This window comes from Nannospalax galili, unplaced genomic scaffold, assembly GCF_000622305.1.
Source record: "Nannospalax galili isolate Female #2095 unplaced genomic scaffold, S.galili_v1.0 scaffold346, whole genome shotgun sequence".
In the NCBI taxonomy this organism is placed as follows: domain Eukaryota; kingdom Metazoa; phylum Chordata; class Mammalia; order Rodentia; family Spalacidae; genus Nannospalax; species Nannospalax galili.
In genome coordinates this window covers 916,429-940,219 of record NW_008357637.1, presented here as the reverse complement: position 1 = coordinate 940,219, position 23,791 = coordinate 916,429, and the positions used below count along the sequence as shown (strand labels likewise).

Below are 23,791 nucleotides of genomic sequence, written 5' to 3'. Positions count from 1 at the left end.
CACCCCCGAGCCGCACCCGCCTCGGCGAGCCCGCCCGCCGTCCGCGGCCCTCTGCCTCGGCCCCTCGCCTGCCCGCAGCTCTACCCTCCCCGCCTCCTCTCCGCCAGTCGTCCTCCCCCGGTCCCTCCGCGCTCCCCTCCCGGCCCTCGCGCCCGCGCTCGCACTCAGCGCTGCCCCCGCCATGACGGAGGCGGGTGCCGGTGCCGCCGCCGCCGTCGCAGGGGGGGAGTCGGGTTCCCAGAAAGTAGCTTGATGAGTGTCCAAAGTAGCAGTGGAAGTTTGGAGGGGCCGCCATCTTGGTCCCGGCTCTCCACGTCTCCAACCCCGGGCTCGGCGGCGGCGGCCAGGTCCCTGCTGAATCACACGCCGCCATCCGGGAGGCCCAGAGAAGGTAAGCGCCGCCGCGCCCTCCACGGGGGCCTCGGCGCCCCTTGCCGGGGACACGGGTGGGGGCTGGGGGTGGGGGACGCCGCGCTGCGGGGAGGTGGCGGTTCGCGGGTGGCGCGAGGCACGCGCTGTGGGCACCGGGCGAGGCGCGCGGAGTGACCCGGGCTCCCCGGGAGCCGGTGGGGCGCGGGCGGGCGGAAGGAGGAGGAAGCCTGCCCCGGCCGCGAGCCCCTTTCTATCTATTTGCCCTGCGCTTCGCACTCCTCTCCTCCCGGCCTCGGGACCCCGTGGGCTTGCCCTCCCGGTGCAGCTTTCATCCGCGAGCCCCCTCCCCTAGCCCGCACTCCTCCCATAGAGGCGGTCCCCACGCCGCGAGCCCTGCCACCCGGATGCCCCTCGCCCGCCCGGGCTCTGCCCTTTGAGGAGAGACGCCGGAATGATCTAGACAGACTTTGATCCCTAACGTGGCCCCCAAGAGCAATCCCAACGACAGACTGACTCGTGGGCAGGCGCTGAAGCCACCCCTCCAGATGGTTGCAACTTTCTCTCCTTCGCCATCGCCTCCTGCCTGTTTTGTGCGGTTTCCTCGCCAGTGCAAGTAGGCTCGCGTTCTTCTCTGCTAGGGTGGTGGGTTTTTGTGCGGAATTTCTGCGGGAAGGTTTCTGCAAAACACGCACCGAGATCGGTTACAATTGTTTTCTAAGTTTTCTGGCTTCTTGCATGCAAGTGTGCTGCCACCAGATGTAGCAGTTACACAGCTAGTAAGGCACCCTAGTGCATTTCACTAAAATTTGAACTTGCTGTATTTAACTTTAAGTATTCGGCTTAAAATGGAATTTGGGAGTACACTCATTTTACCAGGGAAGAATAAATGTGCATCGAATCTATTTTAACGCTCTTTTGTCTGGAAAATGCGTAGCGGTATTCATCTGCAGCAGTTGATAAACGGGTTGTTCGTTTCCAGTTGTCTTACACGAGATTATAGGCACATTTTTAAAAAAGAAAACGTTTGGAAGTCCAACAGTCTAGTGAATCGTTTAAAGAAATTCAGAGCTTCGGTTTGTGTAGGAATTGGTAGGATTAATGTATTTCGAAAATATGTCGGCATTTACTATTCAGAGCCTTGACAATTGTTAATCAAATGTTTCGTGTCCTGATCCAGTGGTTCAGGCATAGCATTCTTTGTCATTTTGTTCCTGTGAGCATGTGTGAAAGTGACAATAGGCGCAAAGATTGGCATGAATATGCTCTAGAAAATTCATGGGAAGGTTTGATTTATGGCATCCATTAAACATGCCGACTACATTGACAGACATTTTCCCCTTTCATCTCACCCCCAACACTGATTTTTTCATTAATAGAAGGTAAAAGCTTATTTACTGAATGACTCAAATTTAATATATCTGTTGGTTTTTCTTTTTGCACTTGAAAATTTGTAAATGTTTTAAAATTCATTTTATAAATAGAGCAGTTGGTGCTTTTAGGGTATTTCCACGTTAGTTTCCTTAAGATGCCTAATGATAGTGTTGTGAGTTGCCAAATACCATCTTGTTTTTTAAAGTAGTATACCTTTTTTAAAAAAAAAATAGAATTCCTCATTCATTTCTCAAGTATTTATTGAGCCATTACTATGAGCCAGGACCTGTACTGGATACTGAAGAGATGATGTTGAATTGTTAAACTGTTGACATCTGTTATCAGTATTGGGAATTTGGCAGCCACAGAATCTAGATTGTGAGTCTCTGAGGTAAGGTAAACTCTATTTAAACTTCTCATCTCTGTGTGTTATCCTGCTCTGTTCCTGAGGTTGGAAAACTTTGAGTGGTTAAATTTAGTGTGAATTTACGAATAGATATTTTCCCCCAGCAGTTTAGTTTGTAATAGTTTTTTTTTTTTTTTTTTTTTTTGAGACGGTCTCCCTGTAGCCCCAACTGACTTGGAACTCACTATGTAGACTAGGCTGGCCTCCATCTCACAGAAATCCACCTGTTTCTCTGCCTCCCAGGTGCTGGGATTAAAGGCGCTCAGGATCACCACACCCAGCCTCGCAGTAGACTGTTGTTAACCTACAGCAGTGAGCCTCTGACTAGGACTTGGTTTTGTGAAAGTTAACACTTCACACCAAATTTCCTCCCTTACCTGCTCGCTCTCCTTCCCTCCTTCCCTCTGTCTTCTTCCCTTCTTCCTTTCACCCCTCCCTCTTTCTGCCCCCCTCCCCCAAGGGCCTTCCACATTATAGGTATGTGTACTACCACTGACCTGGGCTGTGACCATTGTGGAACATTTCTTTTTGATATGCAGCATGTAAGTTAAAACTTGTTAATCCTATCTCTATTGTTTTGAGACTTGGCACTGTTTTATTAGATTTCACTCATGTTATTAGGAAGCCCCAGGTATCTAGATGGAAATGTTTTTCTTTGCGTGGAGTCTCAGTTTTTATTATAACAAGTGTTTAGTACGTTTTGCAGGTATATATATGCTAATATGGTGCATCAATCATGATGTTTGAGAACTTTGAACTTCAAGTGGGGACTAGTAAGAACTGTTAATATTAGTGAAATTAAAAGTATATTGAATGAATGTATCAAGAACACAAACTTTGTTTCTTGAAAACAACCAAATTAACATACAGTCATAGGACAATGAAAACTTTAAAAGATGTATAGGTGCATATAAATACTTTAGTGATGAAATTTCATTTGTTTGTTTGTTTGAAACAGGGTCTCCCTATAGTCCCAGCTGGCCTGGAACTCCGCTGTGTAGACTAGGCTGGGCTGGCACTCAGAGATCTGCCAGCCTCTGCTTCCCCCGTGCTGGGATTAAAGGCATGTGCCACCATGCTTGGCTTAGTGATGAATTTCTTTTAAGTAAATTAAACTTTGAGAATGCTTAGAGATATACCATATGTGCCTGTAAACATTAGGTATTTTGAAGTTTTGACATATTTGAGTCCCAGTTTAAGATGTGTAATCTAATTATTTTTAATGCTATATATTTTGGCTCTGTTCCCCTCTTTCTCACTCTATTCTTATATCCATATAGCTTTGTTTAGTTTCAAAAACAATACAGCTTGAGATGTGAAGAGATTTGGAATCTGTTATATCTTAGGGATTTTTATGATAGATGTGGGCAGTACAGGCCTTTTTTTTTTTTTTTCTCTCTAGGTCCCAGAATTTTTCTTAATCTGGAAGTTCTTTCATAGGTACTCAGCAGGTTTTCTGTTGGATCTTTTGAACCTGTAATCTCCATCACATTTTGTCTCCTATATTCCTTGTTAAGGGTAGAGAGTTAAGAAATTAAGACTTTTAAATGTCAGTTTTACTTTCTTGAAATCCAGTAACTTTGTGTCTTATTAACTAAGTGAATTTTTATTTTATTTTTTTGTCTTTTGCATGTTAATACATAGGTGCTTTTTAAATACATTTTTGATAAGAAACAAGTGATTGATTATGCAAAGTACTTTTTTTTCTGTTCCATCTTGCCAGTTATGAGTAATTTTACCTTTTTGTAAATAGTGGAAGTATTTTGGTCCAAAAGATGGCATCATAGAACAATTAAAATTGTTACTTTCAAATGTGTTTCTGTATTTGAAGACTACCCTTTTTTTTTTTTTTTTTTTCCTTCTGTCTTTTTGAGACAGGGTCTTTCTGTGGCCCCAGCTGTCCTGGAACTCACTGTGTAGACCAGGCTGGCCTTGAACTCACAAAGATCCGCCTGCCTCTGCCTCCCAAGTGCTGGGATCAAAGGCGTGCACCACCACACCCGGCAAGACTACATTCTTTAGAAGAATTAAAGTATTTGACTTTGCTACCCCAATGAAGATGTTAGACATAAAATACAGGGCTGGGTGTGGTGGCACATGCATTTAATCTCAATACTTTAGAGGCAAAAGCAGGCAGATCTCTGAGTTGTAGGCCAGCCTGGTCTGCATAGTGAGTTTCAGGCCAGCCAGGGCTATATAGTGAGTCCCTGACTCCAAAAAAAGAGCCTCCTATGTCTTTAAGAAAGAATACAAATTGAGAAAAAGTTGTCTAATACGACAATCTAGATTTGTTTTTCTCATGATAAAATCACACACACACGCACACACACACACACACACACACACACACACATATATATTTTTTGGGGGGGGGGCTCTTTTTGAGACTGGGTCTCCCTGAAGCTCCAGCTGCCTGGAACTCACTGTAGACCAGGCTGGCCTTGAACTCACAGAGGATCTGCCTGCCTCTGCCTCCTAAGTGCTGGGATTAAAGGCATACACCACCACGCCTGGCACAGAGTTATATATTTTTAAGGGTTCTAGCTCAAATAAATATATGTGCCCATTTACATGTCAGCAGAGCAAGAGAAGAAAACTCAGGGTAGAAATTTGGAAATCTCATAAGACATATGCTACATGCTAACTAAACTTTATGGTCTCACAACCACTTTATCCTCCTAAAAATTAGTAAAGACCCCAGATAGGTTCTTTTTCTCTGGGTTATGTCTTTTTTTAACAACTATTTTTCACTTCTTTTTATTTTACCTGTATGAGTGTATTGCCTGCATGAATATGAGTACACCCGTGTCGTGCAGTGTTTGAGGAGTTCAGAAGAGGGCATCTGATCCTCTGGAACTGGAGTTATGGGCAGTAGTTAGCTGCCATGTGGGTGCTGGGATTGGAACCTGGGTCCTTTGCAAGAGCAGCCAGTACTCTTAACTGCTGAGCCATCTCTCCTGCCCCTGTCTTAGTTCTGTCTTAATACTTGCTGTATTAGAAATTGAGAATTTCAAAAGTATTAATTTAAAATGTAATTAACCAGTTACATGTTAAGTAAAAATTTTTGTGAATAAGTATGTTCTAAATCAAAAAAAAGAGTGTGGCTAGTGGTATTATTTTATATTTTTGCACTTTTTTTTGCCTACTGGAAGAACAACTGGATTTTTCCATTTATTGAGATTTCTTTCTTTCGTTCTTCTTTCTGTCTTTCTGTCTTTCTTCTTGTTCTTTTTTTAGACAGGGTCTCCCTGTAGCCCCAGCTGGCCTGGAACTCACAGAGATCCCCCTGCCTCTGCACCACCACACCCAGCTTGTGATGTACTTTAATTGAGGTATATGAAGTATTTAGCCCTTTCAGTATGACTGGTCTGGTGTTACACCAAACATGGACAAGTGGCAGCAGTTTTTAAAAGGTTATTTACAATGTGAAAGTATGTGGTACTCCAAAAGTGTCTGAGAATCCACAGTGTCTGTGGGCCATACAGTCAGCCTAGTGAAGGAGGGAAAGAGCAGGAGACACATGGGATTCAAATATTTTAATTGAAGAAAGAATAGGTCCATTTTCTTAGTTCAGAAAACAGACCTAATTCAGCAGGTGAATTAGGAAGACATAGATTGAATTTAGTTTAGTTTTTTAAAAATTTTTTTTTTAATTTTTATTTTATGTGTATGAGTGTATTGCCTGCATGTATGTGAGTTCGCCCGTGTTGTGCAATGCCAGTTCCCCTGGAACTGGAGTTAAGGACGATTTGTAGTTGCCATGTGGGTGCTGGGAATTGAACCCAGGTCCTCTGCAAGAGCAATCAGTGCTCTTAACCGCTGAACCATCTCTCCAGCCCCGAATTTAATATAGTTTTTTGACAAGAGCATAAGAACTTGCCCAACAATAAAAAGAAGCATTTAACTATATGAATTTAAAACAGTCTACAGGGACACTTGGGGAAGAGACTATGTGGAAATGGGTAAATTATTTTATTGGATGCTATTGCATTTGCCAAGTTAGGGTCTGTCCTAGTTTGTTTCTCCATTGCTGTGACAAAACATTCTGACCAATACCAACTTGGGGAGGAAAAGGTTTATTTAGCTTACATATCCTGAGTCACAGTTCATCAGGGAGCCCAAGATAGGAACTCAAGGCAGGAACCTGGAGGCAGGAGCTGGAGCACAGGCCATGGAGGAATGCTGCTTACTGCTCCCCTGGCCCCTGCTCAGCCTGCTTTCTTATGCAACACAGGCCCACCTGCCCAGGAGTGGCACCACCCGCAGTGGGCTGGGTCCTCCCACATCACTCAATCAAGGTGCCCCATGGACATGGCCCCAGGCCAGTCCAATGAAGGCTATTCCCCAGCTGAGGCTCCCACAACCCTCCTGTGTTAAATTGACACTAAAGGTATCCAGCACAGGGTCCCATCTAATTTTAAAATGAAAGCATTCTGGCATTCTGTTTTCTTTAAAAATCCCTAAATATAGTTAAACTGTACTTGCCTATCCATTAATGTTTTGAACATTCTCAAGCCAGTAGTACGAAACTATTGTTGATTTTATTACTATTCTATATTTTTATTGTTTTTTTCCTCTGAGGATTTCTGGAACCAACAAGATTGGTCTTCTTGAAATGTTGCTAAATTCCCTGTAAAATATAATAAGCTTTGAAGACATTTTAGAGAACGGAGTACTGTTTATAGTATAGTTTAGTAGAGTTGTAATACACTGAGCACAGGATTTTAGAATACTGTGGAGGGCTAGTTTTCAATTTTGAAAGAAATTATCAATATAGTCTGGTCTTTTATTTGTAATTGCTTATATGATTTTAGAAGTAGCATGTTTAGGCTGTTCTAATGTTTTTTAGCTGTACTCAAGAAAAGAGGAGACATGAAGGACAGTATTTAAGTGGATCCCTCCTGGATTTAAACACGCACATTAAATATAACTTGAATTTAAGATAAAATATTTTAAAAATATTTTATTATTTTTTATTTTATGTGTATGAGTGTTATGCCAGTATATAGGTAAGCACACCCGTGTCATGCAATGCCCACAGAGGACAGAAGAGGCTGTTGGATCCCCTGGAACTAGAGTTATGGACAGTTGTTAGCTGCCATGTGGGTGCTGGGATTCGAACCCGTGTCTTCTGCAAGAACATTCAGTGTTCTTAACCGCTGAGCCATCTCTCCAGCCCAAGATAAAATATTTTAAATTTTATGTCTTTTCAGAGGCTTGTACTTGTAACATTTAACATTACTTACAATAATTTATATTTTAATTTTACGCAGATCATTATCTTTCCTGTGAGTTGAATTTTTAGGTGGTAGGAAATTAGGCATAAATACTCTTTTTTTTTTTTTTTTTTGGCTTTGAGACAGGGTCTCCCTGTAGCCCCAGCTGGCCTGGAACTCACTATATAGACAAGACTGGCCTCGATCTCACAGATCTGCCTGCCTCTGCCTTCTGAGTGCTGGAATTAAAGGTGTGTGTCACTCCATGCACAACTAACTTTTTGTTGTTGTTGTTGTTTGTTTGTTTTTGTTCTTTTTTGGGGGGAGGTCTTTTTGAGGCAGGGTCTTCTGTAGCCCCATCTGGTCTGGAACTCACTATGTAGACCAGACTGATTCCACGGAGATCTGCAGCCTGTGTCTCCTGAGTGCTGGGATTAAAAGCTTTTGCCACCATGCCCAAATTCTCCTAACTTTTAAAAGAAATTTATTTACTTACTTATTTGTGTGTGTGTGTGTGTGTGTGTGTACTTATATACATGAGCTGAGGCTATAAAAGGGTGTTACCTTGGAGCTGGAGTTCAAAGCCTTTGCAGATGCCTGACTTTATATGTGGGTGCTTGATATGAATTCTGGTCCTCTTGATTGCACAGCAAGTGCTGTAAACTGTTGAACCACCTTTCCAGTCCCTTTCCTAACTTTATTAAAGCCAATTTAATTGTTGTAATGACACTTCCAGCTTCAGACTTCATTTAAAGTTCATTTTGAATAAATGAGTCAATGAATAAATCATTTAGATTTATAACATGTTAATTTTGAAATATTAGAAAATTTAGAGTAGTGATTTTCTTTTTGCTTGTTTCAGACAAGGTCTCCTGTAGCCCATGCTGGCCTCGAACTAGCTGTATAGCGAAGGATAACCTTGAACTGGGTTACAAGTCCACTCCTGGCTTGAAGGGATATCATTATGAAGTAGGAGCAACTGCTCTAGATGAGCCGTTCAGACCCGCTAAAGTATATTTAGTCTCTTCTTTGCCATTAATTAGTTATATGACCTTGGGCAAGTTGCTTATCTCTGTGCTTCAGTTTCATAAAATGAGGATTATAGGGCTGGAAGATACCATGGAAGCAATATAGTACAAATCTTTTATTTTACAATTGAGGAAACTTAGATAATTTGCCTAGGCTTTTTACTGTAAGAGAGTTGAGGCCACAATTCAGTTTTCTGACTTTTAGGTTTGTGGTTTTTCTATTACACTTTGCAGCTTCTTTTAAATATAAAATGTGTATCTGGGGCAGTGGGGGACTAGAGGCATTAATATGTCCATCTCTCTTCTAGCTTAAAAAATAATTATGAGGAGCTAGATGTGGTGGTATATATAAACACTAGGGAGACTGAAGCAGGATCATGAGCTGAGGGTAGCCTGGGTATCTTGATAGGGGGCAGTGTCCCCCTGTAATAAAGTAACTCCTTTTAATCTTCTCTTTTTTTTTTTCGTCTTTTTGAGACAGGGTCTCCCTGTAACCCCAGCTGGCCTGGAATTTATTATGTAGACCAACCTGGCCTCAAAGTCGGAGAGATCTGCCTCTGCCTCCCAAGTGCTGGGATTAAAGGCATGTGCCACCATGCCCTACTTTTAATCTCTTTTTATAATGTGTATGTATGTATGTATTTTAAGAAGTTTCTATCAACTGTACCAATCTTACATCATTTTTTGTCTTAAAAAAATTTTTTTTTAAAATTTTATGTGTATGAGTGTTTTGCTTGCATGTATTTAAGTGTACTATGTGTTTTCAAAGCCCAAAGAGGCCAGAAGATAGTGTCAGATCTCCTGAAACTGGAGTTATGAATTGTTAACCACCATGTGGGTGCTGGGAATCAAACCTGGGTCCTCTGGAAGAACAGAAAGTGTTCTTAACTACTGAGCCATCTCTTCAGTCCATACATTATGTTTTTAAAAAGGTAGCTTTAGTCCCTTCATGGAATATGTTTGAGATTCATTAATGAAAAATGTTTGCGTGTTTGATAATCTAATGTGGAGTTCCATTGATTTTTAAAAATTTTTTGGCCTTATAAGCCCACTGGGACTGTAGCAAATAAACTGAACAAAGAATTTTCCAGAGGAGCAATCCTTTTGTGAAGGCTTTGCATTTTGATGGATAAGTATTTGAACAAAACTGTAATGCTTTATGGCAGATCTTTGACTCTTACTAATATTCAATAATGGGTAGGGAAATTTAGTTAAATCTTGCCAGTATGGTTTTATTATTAGGTCTGAAATTTTGTGAATGCCAAGAGGAAAATTATTCCTTTTTAAAATAATATTTTTATTGATTGAGAATTTCATGCAATGTATTCTGATCATATTCAACTCTCCTCTCCATCTCCTCTCAGATCCACCTCTACCTTTATCCTGTCTTCTCTCTGTAATTTTTAAGGCCTGTTGAGTCCAATTTGTGTTCCCCAAATACTCTTGGGTGCGGGTTCATCTCCTGGAGCTTGGTCAACCTATCCTGCATCACACTCTTAAAGAAAACTGACTCTCCCTCTCCCAGCACCCATCATTTGGCAGTAGTTCCTCAGTTAGGTCTGGGACTCCATGCCTACCTCTCTCTTCCATGTTAGGGTTTTGTCTGGCTTCGGCTTGTGCAGGTCTTGTGCATGCTGTCATAACCATTGTAGGTTCTTATGTGCAACTGCTGCAAATTATTCTTATATTTAAATAAAGGTAGTTATGTTCTCTGGACTAAATAAAAGATGAAATAAATAGGAATGCATTTCTTTTTAAAAAGACAACTTGTAGTGTTTGATCCTTTTCACCTTATGTGGATTATTGAGTTGGTTATACTTAGAAATCTGTGTCTAAACTAATTAGTTGGGGGAAAACACTAAACTGCTTTTAGGTTTAAATTCTCAAGCCTTATCTGGGAAGTGCTGGTATTGTTAACGTATGTCTTGTACCTAACCAAAGAGTTGCCCATCTACCCTTATCAAATTTATCAATATCAAAAGCTTTGTTAGATTTTCCTGCGTATTTCTGTTTTCTATTTTAAACTTTATTTTACAGTTTTTTTGTTTTGAGGGTGGTGTCTACCAGGGTCTTCCAGCTGGCGCAGACTGGCCTCAATCTCACAGAGATCTGCCTGCCTGTCTGCCAAGTACTGGGATTAAAGGTGGGTGCCCCCACACCCAGCCATTTTATCGTTTTAAGGGGCAAAACCAAAGGCTAATAAATAGCAACATCCTGCAAGCTCGCAGCCCTTCCCCATCTTCCCCCATTTCTACTTGTCTGACCCAGTTGACAGCATCATAGTGGTGCACCATGTGGAGACTTTCAGTCAAGTAGGAACTACAAATTTATATGCTCACTTAAGATTTTATTGCTTTAATCTTAATCTGTGTAACTACTCTGATGTTTGTATGGGCTCAAATGGCCTAAAGAGTATGTTTTTTAGTACATGCTCTACATTAAATGGTACATGACTATCCATACTTTTTGGACACTGAGAGCATGAGTCTAAAGCATTTTCACACAGAAAGTTAATACAACTGTTTCAAACACATATTTTGTGTTGAATCTAGGTACCAGTTCAGGTTTTAACACTTATTGTAGTTAATTACCTACCTACTCTGTAGTTTTCTCTCCCCCACTCCCCTCCCTTCTTCTCTTTTCCCTTTCGTTCTAGGCAGGATCTTGCTTAGTAGCCCAGACTGTCCTCAAGCTTTTGGTCTTTCTGCCTCAGCTATGTAAGTATTGGGATTACAGCCATGTACGAACTACCATGCTTGGTAGTTCCCTACAAACTTTTTTAATGGTATGAGAATTGATCAACTTTGAGATGTGGTTATGCCATTTGTGCATCAAGCTTTAGACTAAAACTAAAGCACTAAATTGCAGGGTTTTAAAAATATTTACTATATTTTTTATTTTATGTGTATGGGTATATTGCCCACATGTATGTAAGTGTACCCATGGTATGCAGTGTCCAAGGAGGTCAGAAGAGGGGGTCAGATCCCCGGAACTGGAGTTCTGGACAGCTGTTAGCTGCCATGTAGGTTCTGAGTCCTCTGCAAGAGCAGCTGAGCCGTCTTTCCAACCCCTAAATTGCAGGTTTTTTAAAGAGGACTTATACTTTCTCTTTTATATTCATATTTTTTTTAATATTTTTATTTTATGTATATACATGTACTGCCTGCATGTAAGTAAGTGCACCCATGTCGTGCAATGCCCACGGAGGACAGAGAGGTTGTCAGATCCCCTGGAACTGGGGTTAGGACAGTTGTTAGCTGCCATGTGGGTGCTGGGATTTGAACCCGGGTCTTCTGCAAGAACAACCAGTGTTCTTAACTGCTGAGCCATCTTTCCAGCCCTCTATTCATATTTGTATCAACAAGAGTACATGATGTACACTAGGTACTTAGTTTTGCAGGCAGTGTGACATAGGAGTTAGATGTGTGGACTTAGGTTTATGTTTTTTTTTTCCCATCAATTCTGATCTGTGTGACCTTGGACATTTTATCATACTGTTACTGTAAATGATGTTGATGTGAATGTTGAATTTTATCTTTGAAAAGATTTTATTTACTTATTTACTTGTTTATTTTGTGTATGTTTATGCCATTGTGCATGTGTGGAGTTCAGAGGACAACTTTTGGGAGTTGGTTCTTGCTTTCCATCTTGTTGAGGTAGGGTCTCTTGTTTTTACTATGCAAGTTCTCAGTGTGGGAATGACTTTTATTAATGGACATAATCTGGACTAATAACTTTTTAATTAACCCCATGCCCTCTTGGGTATAATGCCCGAATGTCTTTGTTAGAATTCGGGATGAGAGGGCAAAGTAGTAACAGACCTTAACAGATCTGCAGCCTTCCTGGAGGAATGGCGGTTGGGTGTCAGGGTTAGGGACGAGGGGTCTGGGATTTATAGATGAACCCAGAAAAGGGGGTCCTGCCTTCTTGGGTGGTGTCATGCTCCTTCCTGGGACCTGGGAAAGAGACCCGGAGTTCTGATAGGGGTTTTGATAAGGAGCCAGATCTCGAGGACCCTGATAAGGGAACTGTATAGATGTATCTCCCTCTTGGAGTGGGGAGGAAGGATGGGTGGGTGATCAGTTCTTTTCAGTCATGTGTCAGGCTGATTTTTCTTCTTTCTTGGCAACCTCAATTTGGTACTCCACCCAAAAAGATAATGAATGAATATGGGTATGCTTGAGAATTAACATATGAAAGTGATACAAGCAGCACACCCACCCTTGGACACTGGAGATTGGTTTTTGAGATAAGGGTGAAAAGAAGGGGTGGTCTGTTAAGATTAAGGGTGGAGCTGAACTTGAATCTGTAGTTCCCCCCATGAGCTAGAGAAACCATTTTGAATTAATTATGGGTGTGGCCTGATGGGGGTGGAGGGGAAAGGGGTCAGATTGAGAGAAATTGGGTTCCAGACAGTTCCACCAGCACTGGTGAGGACACAAACAGCTCCATCTGCCCAGATTTGAGGGGATGAGAAAGATCCATCAGCACAGTTCTGAGAGACATCTGGGGGAATGGGTATCCTCTAGCTTCAGGCCCACTCTTAACTTATTTTAATGTGATTATATTTTAGAATATAAATTTGCAGTTCTTTATGTCTACTATTTTTGAGTATTATTTACTGACAGAACTGTGCCACCAACCTTCAACAATGTGAAATTTGCCACTGCTACTTTAATGTGAGTTTGCCATTCACTCCCTGCCTCTGCTGGGATTAAAGTTGTGTGCCACCACACCTGGCTGAAAGTTTTCTTTTTTTTTTTCATCTTTTGGAAGCAGAGTCTCTGTAGCGTCAGCTGTCCTGGAACTCACTATGTAGATATGTAGACCAGGCTGGTCTTGAACTCACAGAGATCTGCCTGCCTCTGCCTCCCAAGTGCTGGGACTACAGGCATGTGTCACCACGCCCAGCTGAAAGTTTTCTTTTTAATGTAGCTATTTGTAGCTTTAAGTTTTCTTCAAGGCATTGATTTGGTTCATGTCACAAATTCTAATATGTTCTCTTTTTGTTTTATTCATCTGAAATATTTTCTGCTTTATTTCATTTGATCTATTGGTTATTTAAGAGTACGTTAATTTCCATATAACTATGAATACTCCAAAGTTCTCTCTCTAACTGTAATTTAATTCCAGTATGTTGTAGAAGGCTTTTTTGTGTACTTTCAGTTCTTTTAAATTTGTTGATGTTCCATTATAGAATATATGGTCTACTTTGGAGAATGTTCCATGTGTCCTTTAGAAGAATGGTTATAATTACTCATATACTATTAAATTATTATTATTATTATTATTATTATTTTTGGTCTTTTTGAGATAGAGTCTCCCTGTAGCCCCAGCTGGCCTTGAACTCAGAGATTTGCCTGCCTCCCAAGTGCTGGGACTAAAGGTGTGTGTCACCACGCCTATTAAGCTTTTTAAAGAAACCAAGTTAAGAAAATAATGCGTATACATATTTATAATTTGCTATACCAGGTTTATTATTTATTTTACTTATTTTTGTTCTCTTCAGTAGAGTCAGTTTACTATTCTGTGTCATTTCCATACTCCAGTAAAGTTTGTCCCTGTCTGCCTCCTTTATGTTACTGTTGTCAGATGTATTTGTTTGTTTTTGATGTTTCTGAGGCAGGGTCTTAATGTCCATAGGCTGTCCTTGAACTTACTGTGTAATCAAAGATAACCTTGAACTGATTCTTCTGCTTCTACCTTCTGTATGCCACCATACCTAGCTTATTACATTTTTATATGCTATGGGCTTAACATGATTATATATCCATATGGCTATATATGTAATATATATGTTTGCTATTAAATCAGTTAAGAGCCTGCAGTTACACCTTTATAATTGTCTATGTAATTAACCTTTACTGGCACTTAGGCTTTTTCAGGTAGTATGAATTGTTCTCTGTTATAGCCAGAACAAACTTTTGCTGCCAGCTCCAGTCTTCTGTTCAGCCTCTCTAGGGAATCTTAAGTTCTAGTCATTTCACAGTTCAACTTCAGAATTTGAAATTTTTAAATAGTTTTTGTCTTTTCGTTAATTTTTTTTCTTCATTTGATGAAACAATGATATCAAACCTTCCTGATTCCTTAAATGTGGTTTCTTTTCTTTTTGAGTATCATAGCTGCTTTAAACTCTTTGCTGAATCTAATACTTGGGCCCTCTCAAAAGCAGATTCTGTTGCCTGAATCTTCCCACTGTGTGTACAACTTACATTTTCCCCTTTCTTTGAATATTTCACAGTGATTTGTTGAAAATTGAACACTTTAAGTTATGATAACTATGTATATTGATCTTTCTCCACCTGAGAATTGTTACTGCTTACTTTCTCATTTGTTCAGCATCTTAGCTAGAGTGGTTCAGAGAATTTTATGTTCCCTGCCTTCTCAGAAGATGCTATTTTGGCATGTGCAGTCTTTCAACCATGAGAAATGATTGCTATTTTGGTCTTGCTCTGCTTGGTCATCTCTTGATCTCCACTTAGTTTTCACCTAGGTTACTTTTGTTGCTGGCTTGCTCTGCTGTCCACCTCTAATTGTCTCCTGTTTTCGTTGCTCCATAGTCTGAACCCATTAAAGTCAGGACTTTTGGCAGAAGCTAAGCACTGCCAGACTTTTACAGTTGGGCTATATTTTACCCCAAGAAGACTCCTGCTACCTACCTTTCTCTTTAGAGACTTTTACTATAGTTCTCTTGCCCTTCTGCTTTGCATTTTACCGCTGTCATGTAACTGTTAACCTACTCTTAACCTGTCCATGCTAAGGATTTCCATTGTTTTTAACAATGCCCTTAGGAATGAACTTTCTCCAGGCTGCTTCAGATAGAGTCTCTACAGGTGGCACTGCAGTACTTTCTGTTTTTATGCATCACCACATCCAGCCTTTGCCTACCTTTAGGGAGCCAGGAATGGAAGCAGCAGAAGTGCCCTCACTGACTTAGGAGGGCACTGATGGGGATGGTAGTCCTCAACCTATCTCTAGTAAAAACCTGAGTGGTTGGGTCTCTCTGTAGCCCTAGCAGACCTAGAATTCACTATGTAGATAAGGCTGGCCTTGATCTCACAGAGATCCTCCTGCCTCTCCCTCCTCAGAGTACTCAGGTTAAAGGCATGTGCCACTAGCCTGGCTCTGCTGAGCAGTTAGAACCCAGTGTTTTTGCTCTTCCATACCAGTAGACTTTTAGTTTACTAGTGGGTGTTGGGTTGGAGAAAGGAGTCCCATTCTTCTGATCCTTGTCTGCCTGGAAAAGGACTTTGGCAGCATGAAGCTGGCCAGTGGGGGCAGGGTGATAAGAGATGTCAGCAACCTTCCCCCTCCTTCATTGAAACTGTAGTTCTGGACCAGGAGCTAGGGAACTGCCATAGTATCATCTTGTTGCAGAACTTCCCACATACTGTACTGCCTTGAGGGGAAAGGATTAGTCAAGGCTTTTCATGTGCTTTTTCTTCTCACCACAGCAAGCATGATTTTGTCATAGTTCATGACATTTCAGTGGAAAAATGATGTACTGAGTTTCTGAAGTTCTATCCCCATATCTTCAGAAACATTGTTAGCTTTTCTGTAATTCTGAAATTGATTTTTCTGTGTGGTGTGAGGTAGGAGTAGTTTTCATTGCTATAGAAGATCTTGTTCTACCAGCTTTGTTTTCCCTAGTGTTTATAGTGCTACCTGTTTTATAAATGAAATGTTTGTACCCAGCTGTTTCTGTGGACTGTATCATTTGTTCTTGTGTCAGCACGTTATGTTTTAAAGCACTTCATACTAAACTTGATAGCTGCTAAAACAATTCCTTCTTTTTGGTATGCAGAATCCTAAAGCTATTGCACCAAAATTTTTGTCATCTGGTTTAACCAATTGAATATAAATCTAGATGCCCTACAAAGGAATTTTGTGGTTATAATTAAAGTTACAGATTAACATATTTTAAAACTGAACCAATCTTTGAAGACAAAGAGGAAAACAGAAAGGAGATACAAGAGGTCAGAGAAAGCTAGTGTTTCCTTCCCTGCCCTTTGCCTTCCCCAGCTTTAGTTTTTGAGACCCGGTCTTGCTTTGCAGCCCAGGGTGGCCTTGAACTCATACTTATCCTCTGCCTCAGTCTCCTGAGTGCTAGTATATGGGGTGTGCAGGGATCCCGGGGCGCCGGTCCCCTGCGCGCACCTGGAATGCGGCGGGTCTCGCAGCGCGTTGCCGTGGGTCTCTGCTTCTCCGGTCTCTGTGGGTCTCTGCTACCAAGGCTGGCTCGGTCGAGTTCCGCCTCAATTTCACCCGTGCACTCTCTCTCTAAGTTCGGGGCCCGTCAGCTGCCGGGTCATGGCTAAAGCTGGATTTCCGTGAGTCGATGACTGGCCGCTGGATCACGCGGGAAGGTGCGGGGCGGCTAAAGCTGGGTTTCCGTGAGTCGATGACGGAAGGATAGCACCCCCTGGGGAGACTGGATCACAGGATTTAGTGTTACAGCTCAAGACAAGTGACTCAGCTCAGATCTCAGTGATTCAGCAGCTCCTTTATTCAGTGACTCTGCTTGGCTCCAAGTCTTGGTGATCCAGTTCCAGCTCCAATTATTGAGGAAAAACCAGGACACTTTATACTATGGGGGTGGTAGTAAAAACCTTAGCTGATAGGTACTTTTAGGATGCCCCATTTACATGTGGAAGTAAGCTCCTGCCAGGCTGCCAGACTGCCTGAAAAATCACACAGGAAAGCCTGGCATTTCCAGAGCCAGAGGCCATGTTTCTGGCGGCTACTTCAAAAGACTAGTCAGGAAGATGCCAGGGAAGCATCCTGCTGAAAAAGGAGTCTCTGCATTTGAATCCGAGCCCGTGGGCTTTCCAGACATGAAGAAACTGCTACTTTGCACAGCAGGAGTCCCCAACACTAGTAGTATAGATGTGCACTGCTGTAGTGGCACAAAGAGATTTAACACCCAAGCATGAAAGGATTTGACGGGCTGATGCTAGCTTTGAACTGAAGCCACGAGCTGGGGAGTGCAGATGACTCCAGAAGCTCAGACCAGACCTCAGTCCAATGAACTGGATTATGCACAACACCCTGAATGAATCTGGAAGCACATTCTCCCCTGTATTAAGAACGTTTTGCCTTGTTGTGACCAAATACCTGACAGGAACAACTTACAGGAGGAAAGACTTAGTTTGGCTCATGTTTTCAGATTATAGTCTGTCATGACAGGACACATGGCAAACAGAAAATTATTGGGGGCTGGAGAGAACACTGGCTGCTCTTATATAGGACCCAAATTTGGTTCCTAACATCCACATGGTGGCTGACAACTGTCTGTAACTCCAGTTCCAGGAAATCTGGCACCTTCTGGCCTCCACATGCATTACATGACATGATACCAATACACTTAAATATATGCAGGCAAAACACTCATACACATAAAATAAAAGTAGGGGCTGGAGAGATGGACCCAGGATTTGATTCTCAACACCCACATGGCAGCTAATAACCATCTGTAACTCCAGTTGCAGGGGAATCTGGTGTTCTCTTCTGACCTCTATGGGCATTGCATGACAAAGGTATACTTACATGCAGGCAGTATACGCATACACATAAAATGAAAAATAATGAAAATATTTGTTTAAATAAAAAAATTAAAAAAAAGATTGGTTCCGCCCATATCATTCATGTCACTGTTGCGCCCAATGGCATATCTTACCATGTCAGTCATTATTACAGTTCACAGGGCTAACAGCTGTGTAAGATTGTTGAAGACCTTTTCCCTCTAGCAGCCTGCGTAGTATCTTCCCATACAGTGAAAGATAGTCATCATGGAAGAAGCTGCTTGATCAGTACCAGCTTGATTTCTTCATGTCCTGTGACCCAAGTGTGTGGTATCTTCAGCAGTAGGGTCTTTCCATCAAGTTGTAATGGGAAACCAAGAACAGTAGCAATAGCCTATATGGTTTTGGGGGATCTTTGGGACACCCCTGACCAGCAACTCAAGGAGAGTTACCCCACACCTGGCACTGGGCTTTTTATTTGACAACCTGTGGCTTCTGAGGTACCCTCCCATCCCTCTCTACCTAAACCTCCCTCCTCATCATTCCTTTTCATATCATCTGTGTTCCATTCCCCCTCCCTTAAGATCTTTATTCATCCTCTCTTTTGATTTCCTAGATTCCACAGTACTCAAATACAGAGATCTAAAGATTGAACACTTTAGATTCACATGAGTAAGAACATGTGATATTGACTTTCTGAGTGTTGTTTACCTCAGTATAATGTTTTCAAGTCTATTTCTTTTTTGATTTCTGAGTTATTTAGAAGTATATACCTTAATTTTTGTTTGGGTTTTTTGGAGACAAGGTCTTGTTACATAGCGCAGGCTGATCGTGAACTGATGATCTTCCTGCTTCAGCCTCCCAAGTGCTGGCTTTACAGGTGTGCACTACAATTCCTGACTCTATTGTGGATTTTTTTGGCAGGGGGGTGGGGGGGTCTTTTTGAGATAGGTTCCTCCCTGTAACTCCAGCTAGCCTAGATAACTCAGTGTAGACTCTCCAGGCTAGTGTTGATCTCACAGAAATCTTCCTGTTCCTGTGTCTGCCTCCAGAGTGCTGGGATTAAAGGTGTGTGCCATTATGCAGTTATTTTTTTTTAATATTTTATTTATTATTTTTTATTTTATGTGTATGCATGTATTGCCTGCATGTAGGTAAGTGCACCTGTGTCATGCAATGCCCATGGGGGACAGAAGAGGCTGTCAGATCCCCTGGGACTGGAGTTACATATGGACAGTTGTTAGCTGCCATGTGGGTGCTGGGATTCAAACTCTGAGTCTTCTGCAAGAACAGCCAGTGTTCTTAACTGCTGAGCCATCTCTTCTTTGTGCAATTCTTAAACAAACATTGTCTCCAAGATTTTTTTTGGAAGGGGGTACTGATTTTTAGTTTAATTCTACTGTGGAGAATTAAATCTATAAGATGGGAAATTTGATAAATATATTTTTTTTATGGCATAGCATATGACTGGGTAAATATTTCTGTCTACAACAACAACACACTTTAGGGATAGAGTGGTTTCAGATTGTTTCATATGTTTATCAATTATACTCAAGTTTTTTTCTTTGTATATACATATGGCATCCAGTGGAAAACCGCAGGTGGTGTTCTCGGGAGCCACCTACCTGTTTTTCTTTTTTGAAACAAAGGGTTCTCACTGGCTGGAACTGGCCAAGTTGTCTAGGCTGGCTGACAAGGAGCCCCAGGAATCTGCCTGTCTCTGCTTCCCCAGTGCTGGTATTAACATGTGCATCTCAATACCTGGTTTTTCTTACCTGGGTTCTGGGAATCTGAACTCTGGTTCTTATCTTTGCAGGCAAGTGCTTCTGAGCTATCTCCAAGTCAGTTTCTTTTTCTAGCCTTTATCATTGTTTTCTCTTTTACTTTTATTTAGTGAATGGTTTATTAGAATGTTTCCCAAATGATTATAAATTTGCCTATTTCTCTATAATCTCTGCTAGCTTTATTTAATATATTTTAGGTATTTTATTAATGGGAGCAAATAAAGGATTTTTGTATCTGCTTAGTAAATTGAATCTTTATTCTCACCATGAAGTATCCTTGTTTATCATCAGTAATGCATTTGGCCTAGTGGTTTTTCATCTAGTGTTAAAGTGTACTTTCACTTGGTGTTTATATGATGAATCTTTTCCCATTCTTTTACTTTCAACCTTGATTTATGTTTTAGTGCTGTTGTAAGTAGAGTATATTATTCTCTGTATCTACTTGAAATGTAACACTGAGTAAACTTACATTTAATATATTTACTGATGGATTTGTGTTTAAAAGGGGATTAATTTTGTATTAAATTAGGGTAATCCAAATAAGTGGTATGCATGATGCATATCCTGTTTGCTTGAACTTTCTTTTATTTTCCTGTTTTACATTTTGGGTTATTACTAATTTTTAAAAAGAATTAAAAAATTTATTTGTTTTAATTTTATGAGTGTTTTGCCTATATATAAGTACGCCATGTGTGTGCAATGCCTATGGAGGCCAAAACAGGGCATCAGATCCCCTGGAACTGAAATTATAGACAAGTCTTAACCACTCTATAAGTTGCTTTTCTCTTGCTGTGATAGAAACACCATGACTGAGTCCATCATGGGCTGGGGGGGGGGCATGATGGCAAAGGTGGCTGGAATAGGAGCAGAAGCTAAGCCCCAGCAGCTTCAAGCAGGCACAGGAAGTAGAGCATAACTGGAGATCCAGTAAGGCTGAAGAACTCTCTAAGCCTACCCCTAGTGACATGCTCTCTCCTGCATGGCCATACCTAAGATCTCCCAAAACAGTGCCACCAACTGGGAACAAAATATCTGAATATTGGAGCCTATGGGGGACATTCTTATTCAAACCACCACAGCCACCATATGTATGGGTCCTCTGGAAGACCAGCAAGTGCTCTTAACCACTTGCAAGGGCTCTCTCCAGCCCCTAAAAAGAACTTTTAAAGATTTTTAATATTTTTATTTTATGTGTATTAGTGTTTTGCCTGCGTGTATATGAGTATACTACGTGCATGAAAATGCCCACAGAGACCAGAAAAGAGCATCAGATCTTTTGGGGCTGGAGTTACTGGTGTTTGTGAGCCTCCATGTGGATGCTGGCAACTGAACCAGGGTCCTCTGCAAGAGCAGCAAGTGCTCTTAACTGCTAAGCCACCATTCCAACCCCATTACTTGTTTTTTTAATTTCAGACAAGATTGGGTATATACAAGGTAGTATGACTGTAGACTATTTTAAATACCTCTTCTCCCACAACTGAATTAATAGTAATAACTTGGTAGGTTTATTGTTGTTGCTGTTGTTGTTGACTGTAGAAATTACAATATATAAACTGAAATGTAAAAATGCAGTATAAGTCAGCATTTAAACTTCATGGTGACTGCACCAACTTAAAAATGCTAATGACACAGTTTTCTCTCTGGAATTCTATGCTATTACTAGATTTTGTACACACACACACACACACACACACACCACCCATGAGATATTATTAGTGTTTTATTCAGTACTATATGGTGCTTTTGAATTTGCCTATGTACTTAACTATTTTTGTTCTTCAATCTTTGGGGCATATCCAGGCTTCCATCTAAATTGGTTTTCTGTGTGCTTAAACATACTCTTTAAATGTAGTCTTTATTTGGACTTCTCTGGTGAAAAATTCTGTTTTTTTTCCTTTAACAGAAATCTAGGTAAGTGGTTATTTTCATTCAGCATGTTGCATATTGTTTCACTGAGACCTGGCTTTCATTATTTTTGTTAGCAGTTACTGGTTTTAATTTTGATCCTTTGACTTACCCAGCTTGTACCTTTGGGATGCTGGCCAGGTATGGAGGATGGAGTGGATTGTGTTAGGTGTGTTGGACTTTGTTCTTGGTGTCTGTAGTACTTCTTAGCTCTGGGACTTATCTATAAAATATTCAGTGCTACTTAAAGGCTTATGACTACTTAATTACCAAGTTCTAGCACTCAGGTGCTGCTATTGTATCTGCAGATAGAGGACATTTGCATCTTTCAAAGTTGTTTCTGTTGGCACTGGTGAGACTTAGTTCTCAGACTGTCACTTGAAACTGCTCTGAAGTTGTCTGGGCCTTTCCAGGCACTGTAGTTCTGTGTATTAGACATTCTTGCATATATGCTCTGCTTATTCTCATTTTGTATTTTCCATCTTTTTACATCTGTGTACATTTAAAAAGGGTTTTTTTTTCCCCTGACTAATCTTCTAGTTCATTAGTTCTTTCTCTTCTTTTTTTTTTTAATTAAAAAAAATTTTTTTTAAGTTGTATTTGTGTATTGCCTGCATGTAGGTAAGTGCACCCATGTCATTCAGTGCCCACAGAGGTCAGAAGAGGCTGTCGGATCCTCTGGGACTGGAGTTACGGAGAGTTGTTAGCTGCCATGTGGGTGCTGGGATTTGAACCCGGGTCTTCTGCAAGAACAACCAGTGTTCTTAACCGCTGAGCCATCTCTTCAGCCCCTAGAAATTTTTTATTCTTCATACATTATAGTTACTATTTCAGTTGGTTATTTAATTGAAAATGGTTACAGGTTTTGTCATATTGTAAGAGTCGTACACAGTTACAAGTGACTAGCAACACATGTAAACTGATTTAATAGAAACAGCTATTGCTCATACAATGTGGTTGATTGGTTGGTTGGTTGGTTGGATTTTGAGACAGGGTCTGCTGTACCCTAGTCTAGTCCAGACTCAGTACATGGGTGAGGAAGACCTTGAACGCCTGCTCATCTTGCCACTACCCCCTTGCTGCTGGGATTATGGACATGCGCTTCCATGCTTGGCTTTTGATAGTTCTTTTAAGTTTGTGGCATGTCAAGTTCACATACTGTTTTAGATTATTTTACTTAGATATATTTTAAATATTTTTATTTATTACTTTTATTTTACGTGTATGAGTGTATTATTGCCTGCATGCATGTGAGTGCACCTGTGTTGTGCAACACCCTTGGAGGTCAGAAGAGGGTGTCAGATCTCCTGGAACTGGAGTTAATAGACTGATGTTTGCTGCCATGTGGGTGCTGGGAATCAAACCCGTGTCCTCTCCAAGAGCAGCCAAATGCTCTTAACCATGAGCCATCTCTCCAGCCCCATTTCAACATTTGCCCCAAATCCTGAAATTTGAAATGGTTTAATTTTCAAAGTTGTACATTGTGGTGTGATAGGCTTTGGATGAGATCAGTTCATAGTAGTTACCTGCTCTCTACCAAGATAGACCAAGATAAATCCAGTAAATTTGTTGTTTTACATGTATAAGGTTTATCAGTTACTGTTTTCTTTAAATTTTGTATTAGTTCATTAAATGACTTAAATAAAGATGCAGGGGTACGTTAGAGCATTGTAAAAGTTCTTGTTTACAATGTTGTACCTCATCCACTGGACCCCAAAAAGACCACCGAGGACCCAACACACCAAAATGCAAAAGCAAAGGTTCATGGTTTATTCGGGCTTATCAGACCTCACCAACCAAATGGATCCGTGCTGAGAGCCCAGAGTAAGGGACAGTGAGCCTTTTACAGGTTTTAGACAAAGAGAGGAGGGGGATACCGAAGATACATTTTGGTTGGTTCAAGGAACCCACCGCGCCAACATAATTTTAAACTGATTGGATGTATAAGATGGAGCCCTGGAAGTTTCTTATTGGTAGGTGCTATTCTCAGGGCTGTGGAATGTGCTGACTGTTCATCTGTGGGGCCAGGAGTCTCCGTTTTTACCTTATAGGGCAGTTTTTATGCCAGGGCTTGCTTAATCTATAGTTTCCTGGAAGGTGGGGGGAATAGCAGGTGGGGGTCAGGTCATGCCAGGGCATGTCTAGGCATATCTAAAGCAGCAACCAAGCATTTTACAGAAGCTAAAAG

The 23,791-nt window shown here is 41.1% G+C and overlaps 1 protein-coding gene across 1 annotated transcript in view; it reads left to right on the top strand.

The window, feature by feature from the left end:
- Window positions 1-6: 6 nt before the first annotated feature.
- Window positions 7-23,791, top strand: part of Tlk1 (tousled like kinase 1) — a 125,929-nt gene continuing 102,144 nt past the window's right edge. The window contains exon 1 of the mRNA XM_008855241.3: window positions 7-391. Coding sequence (XP_008853463.1) covers window positions 253-391 — 139 coding nt within the window. The 5' untranslated portion in view covers window positions 7-252. The remainder of the gene's footprint in view (window positions 392-23,791) is intronic.